This window comes from Zingiber officinale, chromosome 10A (genome assembly GCF_018446385.1).
Source record: "Zingiber officinale cultivar Zhangliang chromosome 10A, Zo_v1.1, whole genome shotgun sequence".
Lineage (NCBI taxonomy): Eukaryota > Viridiplantae > Streptophyta > Magnoliopsida > Zingiberales > Zingiberaceae > Zingiber > Zingiber officinale.
Genome location: NC_056004.1, coordinates 27,218,460 through 27,246,342, shown reverse-complemented (window position 1 = coordinate 27,246,342; position 27,883 = coordinate 27,218,460). Strand labels below are relative to the sequence as shown.

General features: G+C 39.6%; 2 protein-coding genes across 2 annotated transcripts; both read left to right on the top strand.

The window, feature by feature from the left end:
• The first annotated feature begins 282 nt into the window (after positions 1-282).
• Positions 283-748, top strand: LOC122026555 (TPD1 protein homolog 1-like). The gene is made up of 2 exons (XM_042585294.1): positions 283-340; positions 432-748. The coding sequence occupies exons 1-2, from the start codon at positions 283-285 to the stop codon at positions 746-748; spliced, it is 375 nt and encodes a 124-aa protein (XP_042441228.1).
• A 19,995-nt stretch (positions 749-20,743) lies between these two features.
• LOC122026554 (protein LIM3-like) lies at positions 20,744-21,179 on the top strand. The gene is made up of 2 exons (XM_042585293.1): positions 20,744-21,065; positions 21,157-21,179. Exons 1-2 carry the CDS (start codon positions 20,744-20,746, stop codon positions 21,177-21,179), a joined length of 345 nt encoding a protein of 114 aa, XP_042441227.1.
• The last annotated feature ends 6,704 nt before the right edge of the window (positions 21,180-27,883 follow it).

The following is a 27,883-nucleotide window of genomic DNA, read 5'->3' as shown; positions in this document are numbered from 1 at the left end:
TTAATAAAAGTATCACAAGGTTGTATATCTCAATTTGATCAATAAATTTTATTTATTAATTTGAAAAAAATTCTATTCTTTTCATTCTCATTTTAAGTAACAATTAATTGATTTTGCAAGATACGCAAGCGAATATTAATTGCCAATTTCAAAAAAAAATATTAAATGATTTCCTTTTCAGTGAAATTAGCCTTTTTTTGCATTCCCCCTTGCAAATTAAACCGTCTATAAAAAGGACTCCTCAACCCCCACAGGCATCTCATCCAACAAGTTTCAAAACAAATGGCCACTTTGAAGTTCATCTTCGCTGTGTTTGTTTCCTTTTGCATTGTAAAAGGAGGTTTGTCTCTCGCTCTCGCTCTCGCTCTCGCTTATGATTTGGACAAAATTTCGTTATTCGCCTTCAAAGTTTAATTATATTTCTGTCGTAGGCTTGAGCCAGGGCCAGTGCAGCCTGTCGGACATCAGCGTGACCCAAACAGCCGTGGGAGTAGTTCAAGGTGTGACGGAGTACCAAGTGTCGATTAGCAACGGATGCATTTGCACTCATCTCAACGTCGTGTTCCAGTGCGCTGGATTCAACAGCGTCGAGCCGGTGGATCCGGACTTGTTCAAGCCGACAGGCGGAGATCAATGTCTGGTCAACCACGGTGGACCCATCCACGATGGCGACACCATCTCCTTTAACTATGCACCGCAGAGTCAAGTGGCGCTTTCGCCGCTCAGTTCTGAAATTGCTTGCTCTTGAGATCGAGTTATGGAGGAAATTATGTTAAAATAAAATTATTTTCAGAAGGATTTTAAAAATATGAATGAGGAAAAAGAAAGAGAGAGAGAGAGAGGGAGCTTCGGTTCTCATTGCAGTTTGAGTCTTGCATCATCATTTGTATCGTATAGATAATAGACTCAATTGTTAAATATTGAAGTAACTGAAACAAGCATAAATACCTTCTCATGATATGCTCAGTTTTCTAATTTATCTCCTGTTTTTAATTTATCTCTATAATAATATAAAAAAAAAATCTAAAACTTGTTATAAAATAAACAAATATATTTAGAGAGTATCATAAAAATACATAAATACAGTGTGTTATATAGTTGTATTTTTTTAAAAAAAAAATGTTAATTATAGTAAAAGATGATTATATTTATCTTAAACATTCTCAGATTATATAAAGAATGGAAAATTACAGATCAACCTATAATCGACCCAATAATAACTAGAAAGTGAGACTCTAAAAGATATTCAATTTATAGGTGTTTGCTGCTTTAATAAAAATTTTATTTGGTACATTTTAGTTGAATTTAAACGGGCTCAAATAAACATTGTTAAACCTTAAACAGTATAATATATATTTCTTAATGTGATTGCATATTTATTTATTTATTTATTTTTAAAATGACTTCATCCCATCATTAAATAAAAAATATTATTGATATTTAAAAATGGAAAAATGGATTTTCTATGAATTAAATTGAATTTGATTCCATTTAATCAAAATAAAAAACTATTTTAATTTTATTTTGATTAATTATAATATTAATAACATTTATTTATCATTTGTAACAAGATATGCTTTTTTTCTGATAATTATATTGAATGATTGAAAGTTTTAAAAAATTGTCTACGAATATGAATGAAGCCGAAAGAATTAATTTTATCTCTATATTTTTCCCGTCAATTTAAAGTAATTTTAAAATTGATAATTCTTGTGTTTAGGAGAGTGTAATTTTGACATAGGTTAAATTTAATTTAATTTAATTTAATTTATTATTTTTCATTAGGATCGAGTATTATTTTGTAACTAAAATTTTTAAAAAAATCCTCCTAAAATTCGTCTCAAAACAGTATTTTTTTTTATGAGCCCCTTTAGTTATTAGCTTATTTCTTTTATATAATTTTTGTTTTCTATTTATTTTATGTTGGATTATTAAAAAGGTTTCAATTTTCTTGACGCGTGACACTGTAAATTACATAATTCTTCTGATATTCTACAGGTGGAGCACAATTTGGGTTAGTCCGTAATTGACCCTCCCACCAAATAATTCAAGTGAGTTTTAGATTTAAATTTTATCAATCAAGTTAAAAGTAAGCTTAACTAGATTATCTCATGCGAGTTGTGGGTCTACATAGGTCGGCACATGGTGGACTTAAATTGACCTATGGATTGAGAAGGAAAAAAATTCAAAACTCAAGTGGAAAATTCAATGGCTCGTTGTCTGTCTAATCTGCAACCTAAATTTGGATTCCTTCAAAAAAAAAAATTCCACTCAGTACATTTTGCCCTAATTCTCATGCCCAACCCCCTTCCTTCTCCTTGCATGCATTATTTAGATAGCAACTTCCCTCTCGTCGACACGGCTTCTCTTCAACGCATCTCTTCTCTCTAGTTCCTCTCCCGTTCTAATAAGCTCTGTGGTTCCTCTTGAAGGTGCAGCGGAGGCCGGCAAGAAGAGGGTGAATTGCCTGTACAAATTGAAACTACCTTCCTCGGATCTTTCAACTCGAAAGTGTAATAGCAATAATAATAAAATAACTTAAAACAATAAAGCTAAATAGAAAGACAGAGAAGACCGGGAGTTAACCTGGTTACAACCAAGAAGGTAGTTAATCCAGGACGATGAAAAGCGCGCACTAGAAAAATCTCCTTCTCTGAAGGCGGAGAAGCCTTTTACACTCTAACAGCTCAGAACTATTACTAGGAATTGATTACAGAGTTGCTGGAACAGTTGATGTTGAATTCCTAGCTCCAGGGGCCTTTAAATAGCCTCTGGAAATCTGATCTCGAGGGTCCGAGGCGCCTCCATCGAGTGGGCGGATAAAACTTTATCCGCAGCGCAAATGGTCATTTTGACCAGTCGGAAGCGCCTTAAACAAGACTGAAGGCGCCTCCATTGTGGAGGCGCCTCTAATGCTGTTTGAGGCGCCTCCAAGGTCGAGGCGCCTCCAGCACTGGTTTGAGGCGCCTTGAGCTTCATTTACAGTCCACTTTCTCCCTTGCTTTGACTTCCGAAGCTCCGTTCTTTTGGGTGATTCCGGCCAACCGAAATAGGGCTCACCCGAATCCAATTTCTGGCCTTCTCCTCGAGCAGCCTTCCTCCCCGGCTTAACGTCCCTCGAACATCGTGCACGTTCTTCTCGCCCACCGGTGTACTCTTCGGCAGCTCTCTCGTCCTTCGGACGCACCGAGCCCGTCGGCTCCCTTCCCGTACCGTCCTTCTCGCTAGCTGCGTCTTCCACTCGACTTCCTGCGCTCCTAAGCTCCTGCACACTCAGACACAGGGGTCAAACACAAAGCAGGACCTAACCAACTTGGTTGATCACATCAAAACAACCACGGGGTTCAACACCACTCCCACTCTATTGGTCTATTGCAGCCACCTTTCTCGCGACCCCTTGGCTACAAGCTTGGCCGGGCACTAGCTTGGCCGGTCGGCTTGCTCGTTGTCAAGGCATGGCCCCATGGCCGCGAGGTTGGCCTACTACTTTCTTGCGCCCCCTTGGCCGAGAGCTTGACCAGGTTGTTCATGGCCCCCTTAGCTGCGAGCTTGGTCGACCACAGGCAAGTTGCTCTCGCCCATCTTAGCCCCTATCGGCCGTGGGGGTGGTCGTGTGGCTATCGCGAGCTCGGCCCCAGCCAACTCGGTCTAGATTGAAAAAAAAATACAAATTTTGACTTAAAATATCTTAATATTGTAACCTATGATAGCTTCTATGAATGAATTTTCTTTCGGTGACCAATTCTTAGATTGAAATATGTTGCAGTTGTTGGATAGGTATGTTAGGTCAAAACTTATTACTAATGTTACACTACAGTTAGGCAAAAAGCTAATTTTATGTTGCTAAATTAGGTCATAAACTTATTGTACTTTGTGTTGGTAATGTTGAAAATTTTATGCTTATTAGGACACAATGTACATGAACAAGGCTTGCATGTACAACAGATTAGAAAATATATTTATCCGAAATGAATATTTTACTAGAGTTGAAGAATTTATGAGATTTGCTAAGAGTTATCCAAAATGTATGAATGGGTTGAGTTACATTGTCCATGTAATCATTCCAAATGTAGAAATAATATTTTTTGTGATAAGGGCACTATGAAAGTATATCTTTCTAAAAAAGGATTTGTTCCAGATTTCTACAACTGGTACTATCATGGAGAGCCTTATTTTTCAAATTCAATTGGAACTTCGGTTGCTTTTTCATCTAGCACAACTACTCTAGGGGAAATATCATATAATGATAATGCAATGTAATCAATAGTCCACGACACAATGAATGTAGTTGATCAATCCAATATAGATGAAATACCGACATATGGAGTTTAGCAATTGTATGATATATTAAAGGCTAGTGAAAGAGAAGTGTGAGACAACATTCCATCGGGTCATTCCCAACTATTAGCTACTGCAAGGTTATTGAACATCAAGATAAAACATTATTTCTCTGAACGATATTGCGATGATATTTGTCAATTGATGTCAAAGTTGCTCCTTGTGATCATCTAATGACTGATAGTTTCTATAGTATAAAGAAATTAGTGAGGGGTTTAGATTTATCTGTAAAGAAGATTGATTGTTGCATTTATAACTGCATGATATTTTGGAATAAGACAGTGAACTGATTGAATGTAGAATATGTACTCACCCTTGTTATAAACATGGTAGTCGTATATCAGGGAAGAAGAAGAAAAAAAAATGCATAGAAAGTTATGTATTATTTTTGTTAGTTGCTAGACTTCAATGTTTGTATGCATCTGCTGCAACAGCATGTCACTTGAGGTATTATCATGAGCATTTGCACAAAAGAGGTATAATATGTCATCCTTATGACTCTCCTCCATGGAAATATCTTGATACAATATTTTTCTCCATTATAATAATGGAACCACATAATGTGAGACTGGAATTTCTACAAATGAATTTTAGCCATTTAGTCAGTCGGGACAGTAATATTTATCTTGGCCAATTATATTAACATCGTACAACTTACCGCCATAGATTATAAAAAATGAATTCATGTTCCTTACTGTACTTATTCTAGGTCCTACGAAACTAAAAGAAAATATAGATGTTTTCTTGCAGCCTCAAATTGTCGAGCTAAATAAATTATGGAATATAGGGTTGGAGACTTATGATATTGCAAGTAAAACTATTTTTACTATGCATGCTGCCATATTATGAATGATCAGTGATTTTCCACCATACTCAATATTATTAGGATAGAACACGAGTGGTAAATTAGCATGACCACATTACATAACAGAGTCTGATATATTTTCATTATCTTACATTGGGAAGGTCTCTTGGTTTGATAATCACTATAAATTTGTATCAATTGAACACCCTTTCAAGCAAAAAAATTTACATTATGAAATGTTGTAGTTAGAAAACTTCTATCAACAATCAAGTCAGGTAAAGAAATCATTAACTAAATGGACATCTATGGATTCCTACTAGTATCTTAGTCTAATTCTGATAAGATAAATAAATACATTGTTAGGCAATGCAACTGTGGTTGGAAGAAAAGAAACATTTTCTAGGAGCTGCCATATTTTAAGTATCTCCTTATTCAATATAATTTAGATATGATGCATGTTGAGAAAAAATTCTTCAATAATATCTTCAACACTATGATGAATGTACCTGGAAGAACTAATAACACTGTAAAATCACGTGAGAAATTAAAAGAACTAGTTAATAGACCAGAGTTACATCAGAATGAGACAACTAATAAATTTCTAAAGACTTGTTATACATTGGACAAAGGTAGTAAGCAAGTTTTATGTAGTTGGATAAAAGAAATCAAATTTCCATATTCGTATGCCTTGAATATGGTTCGATGCATGGATATAAATAGGTTAAAGATGTTTGGAATGAAGAGTCATGACTGTCATGTATTTATGCAAAGATTTATTCTAATAGCTTTCAATGACTTACTTCCTCAAAATGTTTGGCAAACACTTACAAAATTAAGTTTATTTTTCAAAGATTTGACTGAGAGGTGCATTATGATGGTTGATATGATTCGGCTAGAAATAGATATTCCTCTCATACTATGTAAGCTTGAGCACATTTTCCCACCCGGTTTTTTAGATTCAATGGAACATATACCAATTCACCTACCTTACGAGGCACAACTAGTTGGTCCTATAGTACAGATGAATGTTCCCATTTGAATAATTTTTGAAAAAAAATAAAGATGATGTTCATAACAAAGCAAGAGTTGAGGGTTTGATATGTAATGCCTATTTGGTTAAAGAACATCGTCTTTCTGCTCATATTATTTAGCTAATAATGTGAAAGTCAAACATCATATGTGTCCTCTAAATTCTAATGATATTGAGCCGATAGACCCAGAAATGCCTTTTATTTTCAAGTTTCTTGGTAAGCCAATGGGTGCATCTATTTCTAGATGGTTAACTCAACAAGAATATCATGCTGTAAGAACATATATACTCCTAAACTGTGATATGGTCAAATCCTACATAAAGTGAGTTGACTTCTCTGATCAAACATTTATTATGTTATATTTTTTTGCTATCCCAATTGTCTTAAAATTACCTTCCATGATAGCTTATATGAACAATAACTATAACTACAAAATCCATCAATTGGTGCAAGTGAGATAGTTAAAAATTTAGTGATAGAATTTGCACTATGATTTCAAATCTATGTAAGTTAGAGAATAATTTATATTTTATACATCCGTATCAAATTCCCACCTAATTTATATTATAACTACTTTTATAGGTAAACGATCATAGAATATCAAATGTGTAAGATTCCAAGAAAATCAATCTTGCATCTAGACCTCTCCATAGGATAACAGTGTACTCTAGTTACTATGTTAATAGCTTCAAATTCCATGTGGCACAATGGGATTCACATAGATTAACTTATAATTCTAGTGTTTGCGTTAAAGGATCTATCGATAATAGCAACATTGAGTTTGATTACTATAGTATACTTGACAAAATCATAGAGGTTGAATATCCTGCAATACCTATAAAATAGTAAGTGTTATTCAAATATTCATGATATGATCCAACTCCAAGAATAAGTGCTAGAATGCATGTAAACTATAATTTAGTTAAGGTTATTGCAAACAAAATTTTCAATAAGTTTAAACCTTTCATTTTCACGGTATAAGCAAGTCAAGTTTTCTATCTTGATTACCTACGTAGAGAAGAAGATCTAGTGAATGGTTGGCTATTTGTTTGTTGAATAAAGCCTCATTCGACCATAGAAATGTTGAACATCATCACTACTCAAAACCATAATTCATTTCAAAATGATGAAGTAGAGAGACATTCAATTGATTCATAACTTCAATCCACATCCCAATTACTTATAGATGTTAGTGTCACTTACGATGAGATAGATAATGGAGAGATTGTGAGATCTCGGAAAAATTTAAATAAATAGGGTTATTTCAGAAATAGCCTTATAATATTTTTCCAGAATTTTTAGAAATTTTCAGGGAATTTTTCGGAGCTCGTACGACGAGTTTTGAGGGGATTAATTCCGGGTACATATAAGGCCTATTTGGGATACTCATTTAAGTGAGGAAATGTGTTATTTATATAATTCCTTTTCTTTTATTTCTTTTTCCCTAAACCTATCGACGAACCCGAGCTTCTCCTCTTCCCCGACATTTCTTCCCTTCCTCTGTTCCCTCTCTTTGTCTCGCGGACGAATCGAAGCCAAGCCGAGGGACCTTCGTCGATCGTCGACATCGCCCGAGGAGGAAGCCACCGGAGCTTGCTGGAACACGACGGAAACCAGTGGAGCCGTGCTGTCTTCGACTGAGGGGAGATTTGTTCGGTGGATTCGGCGGCCGAGTGTCGACGGCGAGGCGGCTAGGGCACGACAGGTGCCTGATCTGTGTTGTCCCCATTGTATCGGCCCTTCATTCCTTCTCCACGAGTCATTCCCAGAGCGATCCGTGTCTTCTCTAGCCATATCGGACAGCGCCGTTGGATTGAGCCATGCCATCGCCGATCACCGGCGTGAGGGGACAATTAGGGCTTCAAGGGTAAGCAATCGATCCTCTCGCTTTTCTGTTATCTGATTTGTGCCCTAGCTTCAAGTTTCACCCTCGATTCTTGCTTTTCCTCTTTGATCATCGGCGATCCTAGGTCAGGTCGTGGATCGTTTGAGTGGATCTTGGATTCCTCTGCCGGAGCTAGGTTTTGGCAGACGCTGGTTAGTTGAGGGTCAGTAGAATCAATACATTGCATTATGGATTGGATTAGGTGACACTTTCTGGAGGCAACCGATCGAGGTAATGCATTGTTGATTCTTACTCTCTTTTCTTTGTTGTGATCTTGATGTCAGATTCAATTGTTTGCTGTAAATCCCTTGATCAGTACTTGGACTTTCTCTTCTTCACTGTGATTGAGGTCTCAGTTGAAGTGGAGAAGAATTCCAGCAGTCAATAGGTTCTGATCAGTGAGGTGTACTCAAGATTTCAGCAAGGTTGAGTGATGTGAACTTTCTTGGGTTCCAACAGCAACTACCCTAACTGACAGCAACATCTTGGGTGGTGATCTACTGGTGATCACCTTGGATTTGGGTAAGTGTTTGGAGGTCAATTGTTACCTTGTTTTAATGATACGAATTAGGGTTATATTTAGTTGGTTATGTGTAGATTTAGGTATGATTTGGATTACATGATTACTAGAGGTTGTAAGTAGTGGTTGATTGTGATTAGATTTGGTTGCTTAGATTAAACTAATGGAATGATTAGGGTTAAGACAATTAACCCTAGTCAACTATTGGATTTAATCTAAGTTTAGATTTCTAATCTAAATGGTGATTAGGGTTTTGCCCTAATTTAGTTTTGGAGATTTTATTTAGCTATTCATTTGGATTTAGCTAAATAAAATATATATATATTGTTTGACACAGGACTCTGATTCGAGATAGGCGTCTCGACGTTGGATTTGGCGTGATTGTACCTTCTATTTGAGGCGGGTACCCTTTGACTTATCTTTTGATACTGTCTTATGATATGTATAGTTTATATATAGTTACTAGTGATAGATGGTAGATTTATTTCTTCCCTGGTCTTAGCTTAGTTGATACCTATCACATGCTTCTACTGTTAGATGCTTTACATTAGTCTGGTTTACTTTTATCTCTTACCATGTGTATATGTGTTCGTGGTTATGATTACTTATAGTGCTTATCTACCCATGATTAGATGCTGGAGATACTTGTTATATATTGTTGGATTCATGTTGTTTATATCTCTGTTATATATCTGCGTTTACCTTTTTGGCACCTACGTATATGGAGGAGGATACGTTCAGGTATGACATTCTGTAGCCGCATGCACCATACCGCATGATTGCATGCTGGGCGATGGACGACTCCATTATTGTTGAGCTCGCCGGCCGGCTACATGAGGGCCTGCACACAACGTGTCTACTGCATGGGTAGTGGCACAGCACTCAGGGTGTGTATGGCAGGTTGCTCGGTGGTGCACCGCCGGGGTGCTCATGGGTAGCACGATACAGCGGGGTTGCAGCCGGGATCCCTCCCCGTCATCGCGTACCGGGAGTTGAGAGCATTGCGCTCCCTCACTATGTTTGAGGTAGGAGGATAGGTGTACTCCGACAGCATCCTGTCCACTCGGTCACTCTTCAGGGGTAGTGACGGCAGAGTGCACGGTGTCACAGCCCTACCCACGTGGTCTCACCATTGTGTGTGAGATACTGACTGGCGTCCGGGGTGACCATGTCATATTGCATCATATGCACAGATTGCATTTATTGTGATTGTTGCATATTGGATGATGCACTTGGGTGACTACATATGATTGACATGCATACAGGATACATGCGTATTTGTTCTGACTATCTTTATCTGTGTATGTCCACAGTCATTCGCCCAAGCCTCGCAGGTGAGTACAGTTTATTTCATTTATGCATTTCTTATTATTCTTGTTGTAAACTGTATTACATGCTTCTGGTTACTCATTACAGCTTATTCAGCTATGCATACATGTTATATTGTTAGGAGACTGTACTGTAGGTCCTATGATTTAGGAGACTGTACCTTAGGATATTACTGGTAGTTATATGTTGCTGTACATATCTATTGGATTACCTGCTGAGTTCTTTGAACTCACCCCGTTGTTACTATTTTTTTCAGGTTGAGGCCGTCAGGAGAGATTTCAGTCGCTAGCCCCTTTATCGCGAGGATTTGCCTGTTGTCGGGATCTGTTTTGTTTTTGCATCTTATATACTTGTGATGTGGGTTTTGTATTGTGGACTTTATATCGTACATTCGGGTTTGCTACTTTTGTTTTTCCGCTGCGAATATTTCACTACTTCGTGGATTTCGTTTCTTCGTTGTAGTGGAGTAGGATGTATACGTATATCTTCGTTGATTTCTATATCATCTTTTCGTTATATAACTGCGTGGATTGTTCATATTATATCTGTGCAGAAATGTTGAATATAACTGCGTGGATTGTTTACTATTTGTGTGTATTGTTCCGGCCGAGTGTGGCCGAGGTATAGATATATGTATACTGAGATTCATATTGTCACCCGTACAGGGGAGATGCTGCCGAAATTTCTTCGGACAGGGACTACCTGGGGCGTGACAATATTTTTGGTATCAGAGCAAGGTACACGATACTTTCTCTTTGTTTTGGATTTTCGAGGTTTATCTGATACCAATTTATTTGGTATCAGAGCTAGGCTCCGATTTTGGATTTTTGTGTCCTGGAGTTGGTTAGTGTATCTGGATTTTTGGGATTTTATCTAATACCAATTTAGTTGGTATCAGTGTAAAGTTTTGCGATACCTACTTATCGGGTTTCGGATTTACGATGCTTACTTTCGTGAGCATTTCTCGGTATTTTGGATTTGTACGGATTCTGTCGATTTTCTCGTTTCGAAATTCTGAGGTATTTTGACGAGGTTCTATTTGGGGCTAAGCAGCGACAGGATATCTCTAGACGGCAAATAGGTAAATTAGGTAACTTTATAGTTTTTATACCTGTAGTGATATCTGGGTAACATTTTGTTTACAGATATGGCACATACACGTGTTCCGGTACCGAGACGTGGTCATCCACGTAAGAGGCCGATAGATGCTCCGGAGACAGAGTCTTCAGAGAGATCTGCTAGGGTCGAGCTTGTCCGTTAGGGACAGACTCGTCAGGATATTATAGGCACGTCGGATTATAAGATCCCGACGATTCCGACTTCAGAGGTACATACCTCAACTATACCACTAGGGGTATCACCTTCAGTATACCCGACACTCCCTCCAGTCGGGCTTACTACTGCGTACTTGAGGTACGAGATGAGGCAAAGATCTGGTGGGACACGCAGTGCTCGATTATAAGCGAGCAGCATATTACCTGGGCAAGATTTAGGGAAGCATTTGAGAGTCAGTATTTTCACGGGCGTATCAGATGACACGTCGACGGAATTTCCTGAGTCTTCGGCAGAATAACCGTTCAGTGATGGAGTATAAAGCCGAATTTAATTGGTTGGCTAGATTCTGTCCTGAGTTGGTTACCGAGGATAGATCTCATATGCTTCAGTTTGTCCAGGGACTGGACAAGCATCTTCAGGTGAAGATTGCCAATTTTGGTAGTTCATCATACACAGAGGCACTGGATAGAGCTCTTATGATGATTGAGTCTGCTCATTAGAGAGTGAATGTAGACAAGAAGAGAAAGTTGACTAATCGGACTTCCGGACAGATCCAGCAGTCACAGACTACAGGACAGCAGCAGAGCAGTCGTACTCAGATGGGTCAGGGTACTTCTGGGTCATCTGGCTGACACCAGAAGTTAGGACAATCAAGACGTTACCCGTCTGCTCAGCAGAACCGGAAATAGTCCACCGGTGACTCTTACTGCACCTGATGCGGATCTCAAGATCACATCACCTCTGCATGCACCCTGGGCAGTCAGTTTGCTATTATTGTAAACTGCCTAAGCACGTGAGCCGAGACTGTTCGCTGAAGGCTCAGCATGTAGCTTCTGGGATTTCTGTTCCGGGAGGATAGTTTGGTCAGTCCGGGACTCAACGAGGCGGGCCGCAAGCCCAATCTTCGCATCGTCAGCAGAGGACAGCTCCTCCTGCAGTAGCTGCATATGGCATGCATGGTCAGGAGCATTCTGGTGTCCTTGTGGAGAACTCCACGGTATTTCGCCTTAGGATTCTCCTGTACTATTCGTCAAGAAGAAGGATGGTACTCTGAGGTTGTGCATCAATTATAAGCAGCTGAATGCAGTGACTATCAGAAATAAGTACCCCTTGCCACGGATTGAGGATTTATTTGATCAGCTTAGAGATACATCAGTGTATTCTAAGATTGATCTGCGGTCTGGATATCATCGGCTGAGAGTCAAAGATTCTGATATTCAGAAGACAACATTTCGCACTAGATACGGACATTACGAGTTTTTGGTGATGCCGTTTGGGCTTACCAATGCTCCAGCAGTATTTATAGATCTGATGAACCGTATCTTTTTGGAGTATCAAGATCAGTTCGTTATTGTGTTTATCGATGACATATTGATCTATTCGCGTTCCGAGGAGGAACATGCACAGCATCTTCGCATAGTCTTGGAGACTCTACGACGACATCATCTGTATGCGAAGTTCAGCAAGTGTGCATTTTGGCTATCCTCAGTTGGTTTTCTGGGACACGTGGTGTCCAGCCGAGGTATCTCAGTAGATCCTCAGAAGATCGAGGCTATCACTAGCTAGGAGCAGCCGAAGTCAGTCCAGGAGATCCGCAGTTTCTTGGGACTGGCTGTATATTACCGACGATTCGTTGAGGGTTTCTCCAGCATTGCTATTTTGTTGACACGTCTGACCAAGAAAGGCGTGAAGTTCACGTGGCCAGAGACTTGTGAGACCAGCTTCCAGGAGCTGAAGCGGAGATTAGTATCAGCACCAGTCTTGGTTTTACCTTCTGGTGATGACGGATTCGTACTTTACATAGACGCATCTCTTCAGGGCTTGGGCGCTGTATTGATGCAGCATGGTAGGGTAGTCTCTTATGCTTCTCGTCAGTTGAAGGAACATGAGAAGAACTACCCAGTACATGATTTAGAGCTAGCCGCTATTATCTTTGCTTTGAAGATTTGGCGACATCATCTTTATGGTATTACTTTTGAGATTCTTACTGATCATAAGAGTCTCAAATATATTTTCACACAGAAGGAACTCAATCTGCGATAGAGGAGATGGATGGAGTTCCTGAAGGATTATGATTGTACTATTAGCTACCATCCGGGTAAAGCTAATGTGGTTGCTGATGCACTTAGCAGAAAGTCCAGAGGGACTTTAGCTTGTCACCGAGTGTTAGTCACGGACTTGATTCAGGGATTCTCCGAGTTGGGCCTTGAGGAACAGGGACGGACGGAGCAGGGTATTCTTGTTACCATGGTTGCTCAGTCATCGATCAAGATGAGGATTCGAGAGGCCCAGGCCGGAGATCAGCATTTATAGTTCATTAGCAGCCAGATAGCTTCCGGACAGCAGACCGAGTTTACACGAGATGACGAGGGTATTGTTTATTTCCGAGGCAGATTATGTGTACCTCAGTCTCACTCGGTCATGGAGGAGTTACTTCAGGAGGCTCATCGCTCTAGATTTGTTATCCACCCAGGCGGGACCCGTATGTATCAGGATTTGAGGCGTTCCTATTGGTGGAACGGTATGAAGAAGGACATCGCGGAGTTTGTAGCTAGATGTCTTATCTGTCAGCAGGTGAAGGCTGAGCACCAGAGACCTGCTGGTTTACTTCAGAGGATCCCTATTCCAGAGTGAAAGTGGGAGCATATTACTATGGATTTTGTGGTAGGACTGCCTAGGACTCGACGAGGCCATGATGTGATTTGGGTAATCGTTGATCGATTAACCAAATCCGCACACTTTTTAGCGATCCGGAAGACTGATTCTCTGGATCGATTAGCAGAGTTATACTGTCGTGAGATTATTAGATTACATGGTGTTCCTTTGAGCATCATATCAGATAGAGACCCACGGTTCACGTCCCGATTCTAGCAGAGTCTGCAGCAGGCCTTAGGCTCACAGCTTCGTTTCAGTACGGCATTCCATCCGCAGACAGATGGGCAGTCAGAGCGGACCATTCAGACTTTGGAGGATTTACTGAGGTCTTGCGTTATGGATTTCGGAGGCAGTTGGGAGGACCACCTGCCATTAGTGGAGTTCGCCTACAACAACAGCTATCATTCGGCTATCCAGATGGCACCGTTTGAGGCGTTGTATGGTAGACCTTGTCGGACACCCACCCTCTGGGAGGAGGTTGGTGAGGCTCAGCTGTTAGGACCTCAGAGAGCTCAGCAGGAGGCAGAGTTGGTTCGTACTATTAGGCGGAGGATGTCTGAGGCTCAGGACCGTCAGAAGAGTTATGCTGATCAGAGACGGAGACCCCTGAAGTTCTCTATTGGTGATCATGTATTTCTGAGAGTTTCACCCACGAAAGGGGTGAAGAGATTTGGTCTTCGAGGTAAGCTAGCTCCACGATATATTGGACCATTCCAGATCTTGGAGAGAATTGGAGCAGTAGCTTACCGTCTAGCGCTACCACCATCTCTAGCTGGCATTCACGATGTATTCCACGTATCTATGCTGAGGAGATACGTATCCGATCCGGCACATGTTCTGTCAGATATATCTGTTCCTATTCAGCCTGATGTTACTTACGAGGAGGTTCCGGTGCGGATTCTGGACCATAGAGAGCGTCAGCTGCGGAACAAGACTGTCCGACTGGTTAAAGTCGGATGGCAGCATCATTCTAACGAGGAGGCTACATGGGAGCTCGAGGATACGATCCGAGCTCGATACCCTCATCTTTTTACTTGAGGTATGTGGGTTAGAGTTCCTTTCAGTATTTATATCGTTTGGTTATATTCTAGTGTTTGCTGTTGGTTGTAGCGAAATTTGGGGATCAAATTTTTATTAGTAGGGGAGGATGTGAGATCTCGGAAAAATTTAAATAAATAGGGTTATTTCAGAAATAGGCTTATAATATTTTTCCGGAATTTTTCGGAGCTCGTTCGACGAGTTTTGAGGGGATTAATTCCGGGTACAGATAAGGCCTATTTGGGATACTCATTTAAGTGAGGAAATGTGTTATTTATATAATTCCTTTTCTTTTATTTCTTTTTCCCTAAACCTATCGCCGAACCCAAGCTTCTCCTCTTCCCCGGCATTTCTTCCCTTCCTCTGTTCCCTCTCTTTGTCTCGCGGACGAATCGAAGCCAAGCCGAGGGACCTTCGTCGATCGTCGACATCGCCCGAGGAGGAAGCCACCGGAGCTTGCTGGAACACGACGAAAACCAGCGGAGCCGTGCTGTCTTCGACTGAGGGGAGATTTGTTCGGTGGACTCGGCGGCCGAGTGTCGACGGCGAGGCAGCTAGGGCACGACAGGTGCCTGATCTGTGTTGTCCCCAGCGTATCGGCCCTTCATTCCTTCTCCACGAGTCATTCCCGGAGCGATCCGTGTCTTCTCTAGCCATATCGGACAGCGCCGTTGGATTGAGCCATGTCATCGCCGATCACCGGCGTGAGGGGACAATTAGGGCTTCAAGGGTAAGCAATCAATCCTCTCGCTTTTCTGTTCTCTGATTTGTGCCCTAGCTTCGAGTTTCATCCTCGATTCTTGCTTTTCCTCTTTGATCGTCGGCGATCCTAGGTCAGGTCGTGGATCGTTTGAGTGGATCTTGGATTCCTCTGCCGGAGCTAGGTCTTGGCAGACGCTGGTTAGTTGAGGGTCAGTAGAATCAATACATTGCATTATGGATTGGATTAGGTGACACTTTCTGGAGGCAACCGATCGAGGTAATGCATTGTTGATTCTTACTCTCTTTTCTTTGTTGTGATCTTGATGTCAGATTCAATTGTTTGTTGTAAATCCCTTGATCAGTACTTGGACTTTCTCTCTTCACTGTGATTGAGGTCTCAGTTGAAGTGGAGAAGAATTCCAGCAGTCAATAAGTTCTGATCAGTGAGGTGTGCTCAAGATTTCAGCAAGGTTGAGTGCTGTGAACTTTCTTGGGTTCCAACAGCAACTACCCTAACTGACAGCAACATCTTGGGTGGTGATCTACTGGTGATCACCTTGGATTTGGGTAAGTTTTTGGAGGTCAATTGTTACCTTGTTTTAATGATACGAATTAGGGTTATATTTAGTTGGTTATGTGTAGATTTAGGTATGATTTGGATTACATGATTACTAGAGGTTGTAAGTAGTGGTTGATTGTGATTAGATTTGGTTGCTTAGATTAAACTAATGGAATGATTAGGGTTAAGACAATTAACCCTAGTCAACTATTGGATTTAATCTAAGTTTAGATTTCTAATCTAAATGGTGATTAGGGTTTTGCCCTAATTTAGTTTTGGAGATTTTATTTAGCTATTCATTTGGATTTAGCTAAATAAAAAATATATATATTGTTTGACACAGGACTCTGATTCGAGATAGGCGTCTCGACGTTGGATTTGGCATGATTGTACCTTCTATTTAAGGCGGGTACCCTTTGACTTATCTTTTGATACTGTCTTATGATATGTATAGTTTATATATAGTTACTAGTGATAGATGGTAGATTTATTTCTTCCCTGATCTTAACTTAGTTGATACCTATCACATGCTTCTACTGTTAGATGCTTTACATTAGTCTGGTTTACTTTTATCTCTTACCATGTGTATTTGTGTTCGTGGTTATGATTACTTATAGTGCTTATCTACCCATGATTAGATGTTGGAGATACTTGTTATATATTGTTGGATTCATGTTGTTTATATCTCTGTTATATATCTGCGTTTACCTTTTTGGCACCTACGTATATGGAAGAGGATACGTTCAGGTATGACATTTTGTAGCAGCATGCACCATACCGCATGATTGCATGTTGGGCGATGGATGACTCCATTATTGTTGAGCTCGTCGGCCGGCTACATGAGGGCCTGCACACAACGTGTCTACTGCATGGGTAGTGGCACAGCACTCAGGGTGTGTATGGCAGGTTACTCGGTGGTGCACCGCCGGGGTGCTCATGGGTAGCACGATACAGCGTGGTTGCAGCCGGGATCCCTCCCCGTCATCGCGTACCGGGAGTTGAGAGCATTGCGCTCCCTCACTATGTTTGAGGTAGGAGGATAGGTGTACTCCGACAGCATCCCGTCCACTCGGTCACTCTTCAGGGGTAGTGACGGCAGAGTGCACGGTGTCACAGCCCTACCCACGCGGTCTCACCATTGTGTGTGAGATAGTGGTGACCATGTCATATTGCATCATATGCACAGATTGCATTTATTGTGATTGTTGCATATTGGATGATGCACTTGGGTGACTGCATATGATTGACATGCATACAGGATACATGCGTATTTGTTCTGACTATCTTTATCTGTGTATGTCCACAGTCATTCGCCCAAGCCTCGCAGGTGAGTACAGTTTATTTCAGTTATGCATTTCTTATTATTCTTGCTGTAAACTGTATTACATGCTTCTGGTTACTCATTACAGTTTATTCAGCTATGCATACCTGTTATATTGTTAGGAGACTGTACTGTAGGTTCTATGATTTAGGAGACTGTACCTTAGGATATTACTGGTAGTTATATGTTGCTGTACATATCTATTGGATTACCTGCTGAGTTCTTTGAACTCACCCCGTTGTTACTATTTTTCAGGTTGAGGCCGTCAGGAGAGATTCCAGTCGCTAGCCCCTTTATCGCGAGGATTTGCCTGTTGTCGGGATCTGTTTTGTTTTTGCATCTTATATACTTGTGATGTGGGTTTTGTATTGTGGACTTTATATCGTACATTCGGGTTTGCTACTTTTGTTTTTCCGCTGCGAATATTTCATTACTTCGTGGATTTCGTTTCTTCGTTGTAGTGGAGTAGGATGTATACGTATATCTTCGTTGATTTCTATATCATCTTTTCGTTATATAACTGCGTGGATTGTTCATATTATATCTGTGCAGAAATGTTGAATATAACTGCGTGGATTGTTTACTATTTGTGTGTATTGTTCTGGCCGAGTGTGGCCGAGGTATAGATATATGTATACTGATATTCATATTGTCACCTGTACAGGGGAGATGCTGCCGAAATTTCTTCGGACAGGGACTACCTGGGGCGTGACAGAGATGACCAAAAGTGAGTAACTTATTGAACTAATAGAGTCTAGCGATGAGGAATTAATTAGAAATTGTTAATGTTCATGATTTAGATTGTAATAATGATTAAATATTAGTATTATTGTTCATCAAATAAGTTATGGTTTCATCTTATTTTTTACATATATCATCATGTTAGTTAACATATTTCTCATACATAAATATTATTTCATGTAGTTTTACTCTGGATGGCCATCGGGTGTCGACATTCATAATATGAAAATTTAAAAAGTGAGTCTTCGCTTCTGACATTATATGGAGGCATGTAGACCAGGAGATGAAGGATTTTTATTATTAGGAATTTTTGATAAGTAAATTGAATATGTTTGGTATTGTATCATAAATACAGGTAAATATGCGTCAAGACATGCATAAAAGTGTATATAACCTACGTACATCACAAGACAGGAATGAATGTCAAGTGTTTGCATAAGCAAGCCGAGTGGCTACCCCACTTGGCCTTACATCAATACTCAGATCAGCAGAGTAGAGTCATAGCCCAACAGACCACGCATGAACAACGATAATACATCCGAGCGTCTATCCCGCTCAGCCAAGATGAGCGCATAGCAACCAGATAGTGAAAGTATCGGTCAAGCGACTACCCCGCTCGACAAAGTAGTAGATTCATCAGCCAGACAACGAAGATTCAAGCCGAGCGGCCATCCCGCTCGGCCCAGCAACGGACGACATTAGGCCAGGGAACTCTCAGCCGAGCAGCCATCCCGTTTGGCTGAGCAACATACACCGCGGGATATCCTTCAACATCCTTTTGGGAGTTAGTGCTGTCGACGGACAGCATGGTCAGGCAGAAGATCGTACGACGGAAGCTTCCACTATCATTTCAGAGATATGCTCGGCCCGTTAAGGTACTGTGTCAGGGATACTTTACTGACATGTTTCTTCAAGGAAAGCTTGGGATTGTGTGCTCGCTTTAAGAAGCGTGCACACACGCTACAGGAGCTCTATATAAAGGAGGTCCAGACATCGACGGAGGTATGCTTTTCTCACGATCTCTACAGTTGCGCTACAGTTTACCTTGCATCTTACTTCACCGGAGACTGACTTGAGCGTCGGAGGACCATCGCCGGGATCCCTTCCCTGGCTCGGGATCAAACACATTGTGTTTAGCTCGTCAACGTTCATAAACAACGTTCGTGAACAATATTCGTAAATAACGTTCGTAAACAACGTTCGTGAACAATATTCATAAATAACGTTCGTAAACAACGTTCGTGAATAATGTTCATGAACCATATTCATTAATTAAATTCTTTTCAATAAGTTAAATAAATAATAAAATAAAATAAAATAAATAAATAAGTTTAAATTATCAAGCTCAATATCAATCAAACAACTAAAGTTTTCAAACAATCAAACAAGTTTGAATTGAGAGCTTGATAACATCTAAATAAACCAAACTTGAACCAAGCTCGAACCAAGCTCGAGCCAAGTTTGAATTGAGAGCTCGAGCCCCCAGGGCGTAGCACAGACAGTGGGTGCATGACATCTCTGACGTAATAGTCAGGGGTCGATTCTCAAGAACTAATGACCTGGTGTTTACCCCACCATGCGCCTAACGCCTGTGTACTTGCATATATCTCCCTCCATATCTGTGGGGCCGACACTAGGGGGTCATTAATGTAGCGGATTTACATTTAAATTGAGAACTCGATAACATCTAAACAAACTCAAGCTCCTAAAAAAATAAACCAAACCAACCTTCAATAATCATTCTAAAAGTTTAGTTCATTTTAAACTCGACTTGACTCAGCTCAATTATCTTATAAAATAAATTTGAATATCCCAAATCTCAATTCGACTCGGCTCGTTTACCGTGATTAACATCCATTTGAGTTAGTCCATCGAGAATCCCACCAAATAATTCAAAAGCGGTTGAATTTAAATTTTATAAACTAATTTAAAAGCGGACTTAAATAGGTTGTGAGTTGGCGGTCCAAATGGATTGGCCCGTTAATAGATTTGGATGGACCTACGGAAAAAAATTAAATTGAAGTGGAAAATTCAAAGGTGCAATTTAAATTTAAAAGCTTCAATTTTTATATATTTCTTTTTATTTTTTGATCGACTTGTGGAGTATCATTTAATGATAGGTCAAATTGGTCAGCCAGGTGATGAATTTTTGACAAGCCAAACCGTCTCGTCATGACCTGACTAACAAAATGATGAATTTTCCACCCAGCCACGGTTGGTCTGACAGCTTGAAGCCCAATGGCCCAACTTAATTTCCAACGGGCACCGAAGGCTATAAATATGGGAAATATTAAAATGGAAACAAATATTTATAAAATGGAAGAAAAATTGATGCTGTCCTTTAATCCTTATGATTATTATGGTAATCCATCAAATGGAAACTGCAGTTATTCATGGAATCCAAATCTCACGCACTTAATGCGAATATTCTCGGCGAATTCTTCTTCTTCTGCCACAGCATGCATATAAATATAGTGCACAAAACTCCTGAGAGTTTCATCACTCGAGACAATTGGAGACGATACAACTTTTCAAATTTTCATCATGGCGCACCACAAGGCTCCCTTCTTCGTCTGTGCGATAGCCATCGTCGCCGCTTTACTACTCTCGGCCGCCTCGCCTGCGAGCGCCCAGTTCTGCGGAGCAGACCTCGGCGACCTCCTCGCCGACTGCATGAAGTACGTTAGGATCCCGGGCCCCAAGGTGAACCCCTCCGCAGCGTGCTGCGCCGAAATCAAGAAGGTCGACTTGCCGTGCCTGTGCGATAATCTCCCGCCGGGTATCGAAAAGAGGATCAGCTTGGAGAAGGCGGTCTTCGTCGCCAGGAAGTGCGGGAAGACGGTGCGCAAAGGAACCAAGTGCGGAGGTAGGAAATCATGCAACTCAATGATGATCGATATCTTTCTTGGTTTAATTTTAATTAATCGACGTTTGAGTTTTGAATTTTCTGTCCGCAGACTTCACGGTTCCATTGATGTGATGACCTGAGATGGAAGCGGGGTGGAGACTGGTTGGATCGAGAGGAGAAGCTGAAGGCCCTTCAGTCTCATTATTATTGTAGTTGAAGAATAATGATAACGTTGCGATGACATTGAATAAGTTACAATGAAATAAATTTTTCGAGTATGAAATTTTCTAATTAGGATCGGTTCATTTCAACAGCTTCAGTTCAAATAGATCAGATTAAAAATATGAAATAAGTATTTAAATAATAATTAGAAAATTGGGCAATTGATTTGCTTGATTAATTAATTAGACTAATACTGATTATTGCGATTTGAGAATATCGAAGTTGCATCCTTTTGCTCCAATGAAAGTGAAAATATTATAATCGATTCCATCTCTAACCAATGAAAGTGAAAATATTATGAAATTGGCTGACGGGACTTCGCTATTCAAAAATAAAATTTGATATCTTCAAAAAAATTCGAAGTCCAAGGAACTCATTTGTGGTGTCTGTCAATGATTATAATTGTCGTGACCATTATAATATACTTTGGACACCATTTATCATATTTGAATTTATTTGAAAAAATCGTTGCTCTTAATATAGTGTATCACGATAGGAGTTTGTTTGAAGTGATTTGGACATCTCTAGATCCATAAATCACTTTTGAGATGAAACGAGCTGAATGACCCAGGGTATTTTAAAAATCAAAAATTTAATTTTGTCCGACATATAAGAGTATCATGAACTCATTTGTTGTGTCAGATTAGGGGTGTAAATAAATTGAATCGAGCCGAATATATATAAAATTCTAAGCCTCGAATTCGGCTCGAAATAGGTATATTCGAGTTCGAGCTTGATTCGAAACTCAAAAAATTCAAAATTTTTTATTCGAGTTTGGTTCGAATTAGAGCTGGGGTTTGAGTTCGGCTTGAATGATTTGAACATATTCGCGAACTATTCGAATTATTGCTCGAAAATAAATACTCAAAAGGCTTGAAATTTATTTATTTAATATATATTTAACTTATATTAATAAAATATTAAGGCTCGCGAGTGGCTCACGAACTATCAAAAAAATATAATTTGGGCTCGAGTTCGGCTAAAAAAAAAGTTCGAACATGTTTGAGTTTGGCTCAAATTCGCGTACGAATCAAATATTTTTCGAGCCAACTTGAAAAGCTCGCAAGCCGGCTCGATTCATTTGCACCCCTATGTCAGATAGTGAGTATCATCGTCTTACCATTTACAATAAGGATCCAACATCATTTCTCATATGCTAGGAACAAGTGAAAAAAACTGGGTTCAATATAGTATATTGTTATAGGACCATAAATACACTAGAGGGAGGGTGAATAGCATTGTTCTCTTTTTTGGAAATCCATAGTACGCAGCGGAAAAAAACAGAGACGAAAAACGAACGCTAACACAGGTGGTTTTACTTAGTTTAGAGTCTTCGACGACTCCTACTTGAAGGCTCGCACTCGCTGAGTACTTTCGTTGGGTAATCATTATAATCACAAAGAAATTACAAAATTTAAGTACAATTGTAGCAATTAAATTATACCGATAATACAACTTTGAAAGCTTGAGCGCGGGTTTTCGGTGCAGCTTTTAAGTATCCCGGAGACCTTTTTAAAGCAGTGTGTGAGTATGAAAGTTGTAGCAATTGATATCCTGAAGCTGCTAGTCAAAGTCCTTTATATAGGCCCATTCCAGACGCTTGGAACTCCTCTGGGCACCTAGACTATTGTTGACGTGGTGATTTCTGGTTGAAACTTTATTCACAAAGTTTATCCACCTCCAGGTGTCCGGACCGTTGGCATGGGTTTAGCCAGTCATCACACCGTAACTCAGCTTCTGGATATTTTTTCTAGTCCAAGTTCTTGGACCAGCTCTGGGCACCCGGACTGGCCGGGTGCCTGGCAGCCGGACTGGCCGGGTGCCTGGCAGCCAGACTGGCCGGGTGCCTGGTAGCCGGACTGGCGGGGTGCCTGGCAGCCGCCCGGGTGAAGTTGGTCTGGGCACCTGGATCCCTTCTGGGCGCCCAGACACCCTTTTTCAGCACTTTCTTCCCTGCAAAAAAGGGTTAGTCCATGTAACAAAAAATAAGTTTATCCTACAAAATAAAGTTAGCATAATACAGCAGGATAGTAGTATTAATTAGATCATGTCTCCCCAAGATCAAGATCTAGTCAATGTCTCAGCTTAGGATTCCCAAATGGACCTAAGTTGGACTAACGCTTATAGTTCCCTCAACCAAGAACACACCCTCACTGGATCTATCATCTAGTTGCTTATCTCCAATTACCAACTGTAGACTTTAGGTCCCTTGACCCACTAGAACTTCCAACCAGATTTCAACCAATCTAGACTTCCGCCTGCCAGATTCAACCAATTTGGATTTCGTGCCAGCTATCAAGCTAGCTGGACTTCCTCCTGCCAGATCTCAATCAATATGGACTTCATGTCAGCTATCAACTTAGCTGGACTTCCGCCTCATGTTTTGGTCTTCTAGACCCATCATGTCCTACACACTTGATATAGAGTTTAAACAAACAACACATCTAACTTTAATATATTTATCATACATCAAAACTTGATTATCAATGTAACCTATACCAACAATTACAATTGTATTTGCAGGCATGTGTAGGATCGAGACGTGCTAGAGGGGGTGAATAGCACTCATGGTTTTTTTTTTCATTTTTTTGTTTAAAATCAATCGAAGCATAACATAGTAGAAAGTAAAGAAAACAGAACAAGGACACCAAGGATTTTACTTGGTTCGGAGCATGTGACGACTCCTACTCCAAGGCACGTACGTGAGAGTGCTTTCGATGTCACTAATAATTTGAATAATGGTTACAAACTTGAAGTACAATAGTAATAAAATCAAGTTACTGACAACAATAGAATTAGCAGTAGTTCATCAATTGTCAGAATAGTGTTTAGGCATTGTCGAATCATTCTAGAACAACGTGCAAGAGCTAAAATAGTTCTGAATGATGTCTGAATGTTTATCTAAGTGCTTGGTCTTGGTCTTCTTTTATAGCCGAGTTGAGTCTGATCTAGATCCACTAATCTCAAGATCAGGTTTGACTTGACACTGATTGGTCAACCGATCCTCCCTAATCGATCGATCGAACCTTCTGCATCTGCCCAGCTTCCCGTCGAAATGTTGTCGCTTTGGATAAAGCCTTCGTTCGATCGACTGATCTCGCCATTCGATCGACCGATCCCACTATCCTCGCTGGCTTATCTGGTACGATCAACTCGATCCAATCAAGTAGTTGTTTATCTGATCTTTTTGCTTGAGGGTTCGGTCAACCGATCAGCACGTTCGGTTGACCGAACAAGCCAAAATTCTAACCTATGAAGTGTTAGTATTCCTACAAAATAGAATTAGAATAAAAGGCAAATAACATGTAAAGATAATTTTTAACGTCTATTGTGTAGGATCGAAAAGAATTTAGATATCTCCACAATGACATGATATTGTCCACTTTGGGCCTAAGCCCTCATGATTTTGCTCTTGGGCTCTACCCAAAAGGCCTCATGCCAATAGAGATATCTTTCTCTTATAAACCCATGATATTTTCCATGTGTTTTCAATATGGGACTATGTTTGCAACCTTGCAACCCCAACAATCCCCCCCTCAAACAAAGGACCATGGGCTTCCCATGTCCGATCCTCGACCCACCAGGTCTTCCTGCCCCTTGGTCTACCCGACCTACTAGGACTTCCTTGCCTAGCCGCAACTAGGACTTCTTGCCTGGTGTCTGGTCCTCTTGATCCGAACATAGGAGCCCCCACTTTCTTTGTTCGAGGTCAATATTGTACTCACATGGTTCAATCAGACCATAGCTCTTGTGCACAGTCGGTGGTTAAACCTTCTGGCAGTCCGGGCTCTGATACCAATTGTAGGATCGAAAAGAATTTAGATATCTCCACAATGACATGATATTGTCCACTTTGGGCCTAAGCCCTCATGGTTTTGCTCTTGGGCTCTACCCAAAAGGTCTCATGCCAATAGAGATATCTTTCTCTTATAAACCCATGATCTTTTCCATGTGTTTTCAATATGGGACTATGTTTGCAACCTTGCAACCCCAACATATTGTTCCCTCTTCAGGGAATATGTCCTCACCTACTCCTCTAAAGAGAGTTTACCTTTTTCCAAACCGATCCTCCAAATCGTCTGGACTATTGCTCAGCATCCGAGACTTCATGACTTTTCCGCTGGACGTCTGATCCCCGACCTGTCCAGTCTTTCATCTGGTGTCCGTGACCCCCAAGATTTTCACCTAAAGTACTCATCTCTAGGATTTTGCTTGACGTCCTCGACCTACTAAGATTTTGCCCAGTCCCTCGGACCAGGATTTCGTTGCCTAACCATAACTAGGACTTTCCATAACGTAGGGTGACCACCTCCTAGAACCTAGGGTTACCTCCTCCTAGGGTTTTCCATCTGTCTAAAATCTACTAGGACTTTTGCCTAAGAATACTTAGGACTTTCTTACAAGTTTAGTCACACTTGTTAGATCACAAGACATCTTAACTTTTGAATTCTTTGTCATTATCAAAACTCATGTTCGATCTTCTAGTGCTCCCTGCACCAACAACATGAATATATTAAAGAGACTAAGTCAAGCACATAAGACTTTATTTGGAGTGAATCAGATATGTCTAGGTCCATCAGCCACTGTTGGGATGAAATCAGCTGATGGATCTAGGGCATTCTGAAAATTAAAAATTTAACTTTGTCTGACATAGGAGAGTCTCATGGACTCATTTGAGGTGTCGGATAGTGAGTATCATCGTCTTACCATTTACAATGAGCTTCGACATCATTTCTCAAGGTGGGAATAAGTTTAAAAAAATTGGGTTCAATCAATATATCATGATGGTGTTTCACAGCATGTGTGTAATAAGGAGTCTGAGCCAAGCATATAAGACTTTGTTTGAAATTATTTATATTTCTCTAAGTCCATCAGCTACTTTTGAGTCAAAATTAACTGATGGACTTAGGACATTCTAAATATCAGAAATTTAATGTCAGTAATTTCATTTTTTCTAATATATCAGAGTCTCGTGAACTCGTTTGTATTTGGTAGTGAGTGTCATCGTCTTATTATTTACAATGAGCTTTCGACATCATTTCTCAAGACATGAATGAGTATAAATAAAATAGGGTTCAATATAGTATTTTCAAAAAGATTTTACAAATATGGATAAGAACAAATTTAAAAGGGAGGGAGTTTCTATTGGATAATCTTGCCGGGCATAGAAGAGAAGTATTTGACAAGCATTATTTATCTAGAAGTTGTAGTCCAATTTAATAAAGGTTAAGCAAGCATACGCCTTTTTTTTTTCTTTTTAAACCTTGTTTTAGTTTTCGAAAAAAATAAATGTTGTAAATTGAAATAAATTAAAAAAATATATTTAATTTTATTTAATTCTTAATTATTTTATAAAAAACGGAAAGTAAAAAAAATTCCAAAACTGGTCGTAAAATAAACAAATATATTTAGCGAGTATTATGAAAATAAATAAGTAAACTGTGTGATATAGTTGCATTTTTAAATTTTTTGTTTTAAAAAATATTCATTAAGTTTTAATGTACTGATTTTGATAAAAGATAAATTATATATGATAAATAAAAAAGATAGAATCATTCATTCCTGATGAAATATTGAAGTATATATATATATATATATAGACTAAGTGTAGGATGGGTGCTCATTGAGAAAAAGGAGTGAATCTCGATATTTTAATTTTATTATTCTTTCGTTTGTTCTATTAAAATCGTTAGTAACGACGAAATATAAAATAAAACAGAGAAATACTCGAAATTTTACTTGATTCTTAACCCTAAGGTTAGTATATCAAAGGTCTATGCACTCAACGTGAGTCGACTAATAATCTTCTTTCTGAAAGTTTTCTAAAGATAGAGAAAATCATCTTATAGTTTAATTACAAGCACAAAATAGAATATAAAATTAAACACAACTTGTACAATAAAAGTAAACCAAAAAGTAACAATTGGCTTAGAAGCCCTGATCATAGCATATCCTCCTAGAACTTCCTTGGTTATAGAACTTCGTGTCGCAGTTTACTTTTGAGCACAGAAAGTCACTAACTTTAGCGACAGAAATTTTAGTTTTGTAGTGATAGAAATTTTAGTTTCGTTGCTAACTCTAGTGATGAACTTAAATTGCCATTACTAAATTTAATTAGAGACAGAAATAAAAATCCGTGGTTAATTAATGATGAAAATAAAATTTCATTGCTAAATGTGGTTGGCGACCAAAACAATGTGACAGAAAATTTAGGTCGCAAAGTGGTCGGTAAGTCCAGTCGCAAAGTGGTCATTAAGTTCGATTAGCGACCGAAATTTAGATAGCTAATTATGAATTTTCTTGGAGTCACATGTGCTCTCCAAAGGCAGAAGGAGAGATGAATTTCAAAGATATCAGAAGTCATTCTCGCAAAAACTTTATAGAATACATATGCTAAGGACTTTTTATGGACACATGATATCTATCTCAGAAGACAATTGGTGTGGGGATGACAATATTAAAAGGGAGCTTCTTCGTTGATTAAGTAGATAGTTGTGATTTACGACTTAGGACAGGATAGTTGGCATGACAGGGCTCAATATATATCAATAGCTGAACTCCTCACAAGCTAGAGCAAATAGTATTCTTCGACATTGCAAAGGCATCTGATTGCT

Coding starts and splice junctions, on each gene's coding strand:
- LOC122026554 (XM_042585293.1), top strand. CDS start 20,744: ATGGCGCACCACAAGGCTCCCTTCTTCGTCTGTGCGATAGCCATCGTC. Junction 21,066..21,156: donor CAAAGGAACCAAGTGCGGAG/GTAGGAAATCAT, acceptor TTCTGTCCGCAG/ACTTCACGGTTCCATTGATG.
- LOC122026555 (XM_042585294.1), top strand. CDS start 283: ATGGCCACTTTGAAGTTCATCTTCGCTGTGTTTGTTTCCTTTTGCATT. Junction 341..431: donor CTTTTGCATTGTAAAAGGAG/GTTTGTCTCTCG, acceptor TTTCTGTCGTAG/GCTTGAGCCAGGGCCAGTGC.